This window comes from Meles meles, chromosome 18 (assembly GCF_922984935.1).
Source record: "Meles meles chromosome 18, mMelMel3.1 paternal haplotype, whole genome shotgun sequence".
Classification (NCBI taxonomy): Eukaryota; Metazoa; Chordata; class Mammalia; order Carnivora; family Mustelidae; genus Meles; species Meles meles.
This window is the reverse complement of record NC_060083.1, coordinates 25,991,627-26,000,004: the sequence shown is the minus strand read 5'-3', so window position 1 is coordinate 26,000,004 and position 8,378 is coordinate 25,991,627. Positions and strand designations below refer to the sequence as shown.

The 8,378-nt window shown below is 42.1% G+C and overlaps 1 protein-coding gene across 3 annotated transcripts in view; it reads right to left on the bottom strand.

Moving 5' to 3' along the window:
• Positions 1 to 3,777: 3,777 nt before the first annotated feature.
• PAFAH1B1 (platelet activating factor acetylhydrolase 1b regulatory subunit 1) overlaps positions 3,778 to 8,378 on the bottom strand; it is a 92,387-nt gene continuing 87,786 nt past the window's right edge. For all 3 annotated transcript variants that reach the window (XM_045984929.1, XM_045984931.1, XM_045984930.1), the window contains one exon: positions 3,778 to 7,719. In XM_045984929.1, coding sequence (XP_045840885.1) covers positions 7,646 to 7,719 — 74 coding nt within the window. In that variant the 3' untranslated portion in view covers positions 3,778 to 7,645. The remainder of the gene's footprint in view (positions 7,720 to 8,378) is intronic.

Sequence of the window (8,378 nt, the reverse complement as noted above, 5' to 3'; positions counted from 1 at the left end):
GCACAGAGCCCAGTGTGGGGCTTGATCCCAGGACCCTGGGACCATGACGTGAGCCAAAGGCAGATGCTTACCTGACTGAGCCACCCAGGCGTCCCTGGATTTCTTTTTAACACGCATGTTACTTTTATACTTGAGTATCTTTTTGAAAAGCTAATATAGCCAAATTAAGCTTTTAAGATTATATCGTGGGGCAGTGGGGGAGATTGTATCAACTATCTCCACTCCTGCTCTTGAAACGCCCATTGTGAAATGGGTATTGCGAGGACTGTTGGACCCCAGGAGGAACCTGTACTCTGAGGCAGAGAAACAGGTATCCTGCTGTGGCCCAAGTACTTCCACTGCCAGAGCCCAAGCTATCAAATCCAGGGACACCTGTGGCTCAGCTGGTTGAGCCTCTGCCTTGGGCTCAGGTCATGATCCCAGAACACTGGGATTGAGTTTGCACTGGGTTCCCTGCTCAGCAGGCAGTCTGAGGCTTTTCACTCTCCCTTTGCCCCTCCCACCCACTTGTGCTCACTCTTTCTCTCAAATAAATCTTAAAAAAATTTAAAAATCCAGCAAGGCATGCACACAAGACACCTACAGAGGATAGGTGGCTCTCCTCAAATGCAAACTGAAGGGGCGCCTGGGTGGCTCAGTGGATTAAGCCGCTGCCTTTGGCTCAGGTCATGATCTCAGGGTCCTGGGATCGAGCCCGCATCAGGCTCTCTGCTCCACGGGGAGCCTGCTTCCTCCTCTCTCTCTGCCTGCCTCTCTGCCTACTTGTGATCTCTCTGTCAAATAAATAAATAAAATCTTAAAAAAAAAAAAAAAGCAAACTGAAATACCCCCATTAGGCAAATCCACTGATTTAAAAAAAGACACTGGGATGCAGACCACATAGGACCCAGTATCCTGAGAACAAACATTTCAGATATAATGATTTAGGAGCTTTCCTAAATTCCAAATGTAGGCAACGTAATAATCCTTGACCCATTTGCCCTGTTCCCAATGGTCATCTCCCAGGGAGTTGGCAGTGTGCTACAATGTGATAGTGGGCCTCAGGGATGGGAGGGGGGTCATTCCTACTTTGCTAAAGGTTAAAACACAAAGTGGCCAGAAGGTCCTCCTTACACTTAGCTAACAATATGCCTAACATAGGCAGAAACAGGTAAGGGAAAGAGCAGGTACATTTGGGTTTGGGTTCCAGCTCACCCTCTACATTGGCTTCATACCCTTGGCACAAGACCTCACCGCGTGAGCCTGTGTTCTCGTCCATAAAAACGTACTAACATCCACCAGCAAGGAGTGTTAAGGATAAATGTAAGCGGAGAATAAGGATGTTGGCACCTAAAAAGCATTCAAAGTGTTAGGTATTTTCCCTCCCCTAGTCCCTCCACCTCCACTTTTATTTAAAAAAATCTTAAACTACACCCAGCATGGGGCTTGAACTCACAACCCGGAGATCAAGAACCACATTCTCCTCTGAGTCAAGCACCCCTCCACTTTTACTAAGAGAGCTGGTGATCGAGTGGGAATGATGACCATACAGAATATTCACACAGGTTCTATATACCAAAGTGACAAGTGGTAAAGAGGACTGATCTGAGCTCAAACCCTGGCTCTGGGGGCCCGGGACCAGTGACTTCTGTCCACATGTCTTCAGTGAAAAGCTAGTTGAATTAACTAGGATCAGTGGTTTTTTTTTTTTTTTAAAGATTTATTTATTTGACAGAGAGAGAGATCACAAGTAGGCAGAGGCAGGCAGAGAGAGAGGAGGAAGCAGGCTCCCTGCTGAGCAGAGAGCCCGATGTGGGGCTCGATCCCAGGACCCTGAGATCATGACCTGAGCCGAAGGCAGAGGCTTAACCCACTGAGCCACCCAGGTCCCCCGGATCAGTGGTTTTTAAGCTTGAGCCTACGTTAGAATCATCTGGATGGCTTGTTAAAATTGATTTTTTCATAGATGTTTTAGGAACAGTAGGTCTGAGCTCAAGAGCTTACATTTCTGAATTCCCAAGTGCTGCTGCTGGCCTGCTGGGAATAACTTTTTTTTTTTTCTTTTTGGAAGATTTTATCTGACAGAGATCACAAGTAGGTAGAGAGGCAGGCAGAGAGAGAGATGGGAAGCAGGCTCCCCGCTGAGCAGAGGGTCCAATGCGGGTCTTCATCCCAGGACCCTGAGATCAGGACCCAAGCCAGCCAAAGGCAGAGGCTCAACCCACTGAGCCACCCAGGCGCCCCTGGGAATCACTTTCTTATAGAATTCTGGTAGATCTCTCAGCATGCAAGTCAAGTTTCACCAAAGCCCAAACAGGGACAGAGCTGCCACATCTACCGTTTCCCTCCCCAGTCTTCCACTTTCCTATCCCTCGTCCTATGTTAGGGACACCCAATGAACGTTGGAAAAAAGCTTGAAGTAATATACCAGGGAGTGCGTTTTGAATAGCGAACTGCATTTCAGGATCGTGATGCCAAAGCTAGAACTCTCTACCGCTAAGGAAAGTGGTCAGGCTTACCATCTGCGTCTCAAGCTAGGGGAAAAGAGGAGCCCTGCAGGGAAATGGAAAAGCTGCAAAACTCAGATGACTAGAATTTCACGCAAATTACTTTGGTGTTCTTTGAGGATTCCCGTTTTGGGATGGGGGGAGGCAGGAAGACAACTGGGCTGTAAGTAAAGCACTGTGTCATTCAGCTTTGTCTTTTATACCTGAAAAAGGCTGGAGACTTGCTGAGTGCTCTGGACACTACAGGCGCTGGCTGAGCAGTAGTACGAATGGAAGGTAGGACACAGCCAACCTGTGTAAAGCAGAGGGAAAGCCATGGTTTCTGGGGCAAGAGTGGAAGATTTTGGTACATTTCAACCAAAATTGAAAGCAATATTAAGAATCCTCAAAAATCCGGGCCAACTGGGTGGCTCAGTGGTTTAAGCCTCTGTCTTTGGCTCAGGTCATGGTCTGAAGAGTCCTGGGATGAAAACCCTCTTCAGGCTCTCTGCTCAGTGGGGAGCCTGCCCCCCCCCGCCCGCCCTGTGCTCTCTCTGCCTGCCTCTCTGCCTACTTGTGATCTCTGTCAAATAAGTAAATAAATAAATCTTTTTAAAAAATTTTTATTTGACAGAGAGATCACAAGTAGGCAGAGAGGCAGGCAGAGAGACAGAGGGGGAAGCAGGCTCCCCGCTGAGCTGAGAGCCCGATGTGGGGCTCGATCCCAGGACCCCGAGATCGTGACCTGAGCTGAAGGCAGCAGCTTAACCCACTGAGCCACCCAGGCGCCCCTAAATAATCTTAAAAAAAAAAAGAATCCTCAAGAATCCAAGACCACTGGACAGAACGAGAGTCTCATTCATTATAGAACAAAGGGGGCATGATCCTTCTCTCTGGACCCTGACCACTACAAGAGGCCAAGTCTTTGTTGGGGTGTGTGCGGACACACGAGCATTTCCAATAGGTCATCAGCTCTCGGTGCCGGGGCCAATGAGTCAGTCACTGTCGGAACAGGCTGCTGGAGGGAGGGTGGTGCTTTGTAGAAGTCCAGTTTGGGCAAGCCCACCCAGCGCCCAGCACCATACCCAGAGCCCCTGCAGCCTAGTTCCTGACCCTCCTAGTAAGGGGAAGGATGGAGAGAGCAAAGGCAGTGCCAGCACTGCCTTGGGGAAAAGCCTTCCACTGAGGCCCTGCTACCAACCTGCAGCTTACTCCACGACTGGTGTTGAACACAGTCCCATCTCCTATTAGGAATCAATTTAAAGGCTTTAAATCTCTGCACCAGGACACCAAAAAATAAAAATAAATCACATCTAGTTTTATAGGCATTTAATAGTTTACCAATTGGTACAATAGGATTTTTTAATATGCAGAAAACATGAATAAATTTTGTTTTACACAGTCTGAGAGCAACAAATCTTACTGTAAAACACAAGAGCAATATTATATACATTCCTTTACTGATTTTTTTTTTAAATTGTGTCAATATCTTCAGTTAACTCTTACAATCTGGGAACTGTTTTCTCCAATCACCACCACCTCTGCAACATTCATGAAATCAATGCTTGCCTTCATGTCAGTGTCAGGATCAACTTCTAACCCGAAGAGTTGTGTTTGTTTCTATCATCTTCAGTGAGCTTTAGGATGCCTGAAGGATAGGCAGGACAAGAAAGCAGCTACTTACATGATATAGTGGAAAGATAAAAAGGCCAGTTCAGTCCAGTTGTGACTTGTAAATCCAGCTTGCCCTCCCCCCACCCTACTGAAAAAAACAAAAAACAAAAAAACAAAAACCCAAAACCTTTTTCACCGATTTTGTACATGTCGCTTCTCTACTGGGAGATTCTTCTTTGCATCATCTAGATTAATTAACACATTGGACTTATATACAGCTGGACAGAAAGAGTAACCATTTGAAGTGCCTTTTCCTTCAACAATTTTAATTTCAGTTGCTTAGGGATTATCAAGCCACCACTGTCAACAAAACAAAATATCCTTTAATTTTAAATAGCTTTTCTTTAAATAAATTTAAAAGAAAACTATTTAGTGAGTGATTTTACCTGGAAGTTCACACAGAAACAGGAAGAGGCAAACAGGAGAGCAGGGCACTGACAGTAAGGAGACTGCGCTTGGTGATCTAGAGCCAAAGCTTCCAAAGACGACAGCGAGCGCTCCACAGCCTGGACGACTTGCTAACACGAGTGATTTTTAGAGCAGTGCGCAGGGCACACCATTGGTCACACCACACATAGACAAAACAGGACGGTCTTAGTCTCCTAAAGTGCAAGATGCCAAGTCAAAAAGCAACTATTCTCCGGGCGATGTCTACACCACAGCTTCCGTGGCTTGCACTTTCTAGAGTGCGGCCAGGACTTCTTGGGCACATTAAGGGTGGCACTGGAATGTCTGTTTTCACACAAAGTCAAATAATCGTCTGAGGATGCAATTCTACCAGCTTTTTATTTCTTAAATAAGTGGCCAATTTGATTGAGAAAGTGACAAAGCAGCAGTGAACCTCTAAACCAATTCATAAATTCCTCCACTTACAATCCAAACCAGTAACCTCATCATTGTACTTATCCCAGGCAAGGCACAGGGTTAGACAGCAGACAGAGAAAACGGAGGCAACGGGAAGAAAGGGCATCAACAGGGCAGTGTCAAATAACAGTGCAGGAAACCGCGCACCTCTGATTCCGGACTGAGGACTGATCGCTCTCCCCCACCCCCTTCATTATTCAAACAGGGCTCGATACATTTGGATCCAGTTGAGGACCATCCCTGAGATTCAGTGTTTGCTGCTTCTTAAACGGAGGATGTCTGGTAGCTCAACTAAGCAGCAGGCTGCGGCAATCTCCCAAGGAAGGATAACTTTGTTTACAGAGTTTCTCCTCCTTTGTCAACGAAAGTCACTGTATGCTGCAGGGGGGGAAACCCAGCGGACAGCAGCTTTGTTTCCTCCTAAATCGGTACCATTTTTTCCCTTTATTGTTCATATCTATGAGTGATTTCTAGATGTTGTGGCTTACCCTTAAACAATTCATGTTGCTACATGCTAAAAATGAATTAAAATACAAGACATTTATACATGTACAAACAAATGTTAAGATGCACCATTTCTATGTTTTTATATTTCTTAAAATAGGACAGGAAATAGCAGCAAACGAGAACAAAGATATTTTCCATAGCTTTTGTAGAAAACTCCAGTCAGAACAGCTAAAGGGAAACAAAAAAAAAAGACTTCTGAATGTGAGAAGGGTTGTGAGGCAATATTGTCCTGAAAGTTATTCTACTGTATTTAAGGAATTAGCTTAAGTTGTAATTTTTGTCTTCAAAAATAGCCATTAGTTCTCAGAACACTTTTCCTTCCAGAGACGTCGCTCAGGAATTATTAAAAACAAAGCAAACAAACAAAAAGACACAAGTTAGACATAAAGCTGCTTCTAGTAAACGTAAGGCCTAGTCTCTGTGTTTGTGTACCTAGAGAACACTAACTCTAACCCTTTGTCTTTTTCAGGAACCAAATTTCCATTAAATACTAAAAGGGACATCTAAAAAAAAAAATCACATATTATGCAAATGAATAAAATGCAATTCAGAGTAAGTTTCTTTGTTAAACTGTCTTTGTTATTTCTTTGTTCTGTTAACTTTTCAAAGGACCTTAAAAAAAAAAAAAGCTGTTGGTTAGCTAAGCAATGGAATTATTTATTTAATAATCTGCAATGAAATATTGTTTCCAAAGTCATGGATAAAAATTCTCTTAAACCTACTTGTAGTAACTTTGGATCACAATATACAATATATCAGGATGTGTAAAATGCTGAACAGCCAAACTGTGGGGTGTGTGTGCATGTGTGATTTTCCTCTTCACTGGGAAAAGTTCCCACAGAGTCAGACCTAGTTTTCAGAAGCATTAGGATCAAAAAGGGCTTGTTCTAAAGCATGGTATTCCACAGCAAAATTTATTCTACTTGTATGTTTTAGCACTTCTTCAAAAACCCAGGACCCAAAGACATGGAGGTTGTATGTGTGTGATATACATATACAGACTTATCCACTTACAGATAGGCCCATATAAACGTTTATATATAAACAAAAGGTGAAAACACAGTACATTTTTATGCATGCTCCATTAAACCCTGTCTTTTTTTTAACTTGTAAGTTAAATACAGTTCAAATCAATAACAGATTCATGTTGAAAAAACAAACTGCTGTATTTCTCCCACTTCTTTAAAATGGGCAAACATAACCTTTTCAGTATTTGTCATTATGTAACGCACATTGCACATCCCTAAAAAACATCAAAACAAATAGTGATTTGTACCATGACACACTCAATGGGAAGATTAAATTCTACTTAGAAGTCACATCACTATACAGTCTAATAGTATGGAGAATACAACTAGAAGTGTGTCTAAGTGTGAAAAATAGAAGCTTAGAGTATTACAGTGTTTTGTTAACCTGTTTACAAAGCATTAAGACCCAAATGAAATAAATGATTTGCTATTAGCTGCTGAGATTTTTCTTATTTGAGATTTACAGTCATTTTCTTACATAAATATACCACTAGCCTCTGCTTCATAGGCTGCCAAAACATATGTATCCTATTGATTTGGCAAATGTGTCACGACAAAAATTCCAATGTGTAATCCCCATTAATTACATAGATGGTTCAGAAAATTTTGAATTGTAGCCTTATCATCTAACATCCTTAAAGAAGATTTATTAAGCACACTTAAGTGATGTTACATAGATACACATTTCAGAAAAAGCCCTAATAATCACCACTTTCCCCCAAATGAGGCCATCAAGTCAGGCACCAACAGATAGCAGAAAGAAAAACAGGAATTAATAATCCAACATAAAATGACACTGTCAACTATTCAGTTTAGTGCCCTAGTTCAATTTATTCAACTTCTGCCTTCTTAGGCCTGGTGTGACCAATGCCAGCCCAGGTTTTTAAACCCTATGGTACTTCTAGACAACGTATGTAAATTTACAGTATACAATTTGGATTCACCATGCATGAATACTTTGTGTGTAACATTTAATAAGCTCAATCTACATCCAGAATAATTTACATGAAAGGACAATATTTATTTAAACAGAGCTCAATGGGGTAACCATGGTATCATCAGAGTGCATCCAGAGGAAAATGGGAGGAGGGGCCAAATGAGACTCAATCAACGGCACTCCCACACCTTTACTGTTTGATCTACACTGCCAGTAACCACGTATGGTGCCGTCTTATGGAAATCTGAAAGAAAAAGAAAAAGCTTATTTTAAATCTAGATAAAATTTTCAACAAGCCACAAAATAAGCAAGTCCAAGTGCCAGGGATACTCATTTTTTTTTCCTATATACACCCACACACCCACCCCTGGTTTAGGGAAGCTGAGATGTAATGATTAAGTTCTATGTTAATACTTCGATAAAAATACCTCCCCCATTAAACCCCCCTCCCAACTAAAGCTGATAAACACTCGAATCTGACAACAATAAGGGCACCCTCAATGTATCTATTAACTTATTATGTTCCCTATTAGTACTAAAGCTTAGTACTAATGCTTTATATTCATGTTTAATTCTTATAACAATCCTACAAGGTGGGCATTAGCTATATTTTTATCATTAGACCCATCAAACCCTAGGTGTATTTTATTTTATTGTATTCACTACTTTAAACTCTAGATTCAGGTCCAGATAACACTGACGATATTTATTAAACTTAAATACGATTCTGAGTTCCCAGTACATGGTAGTATATACCTGTCAGAGGAAAAAAGGCAGAGTAAAATTTACTTTGAGAAACTTACAAACTAGTAGGGGAGGAAAAGTACCCATCAGAGTGGTTAGTAAGCATCCTCTTCACAATCCTAGTTTCCAAAACCAATGTTGTGCATGGAGAAAGTAATT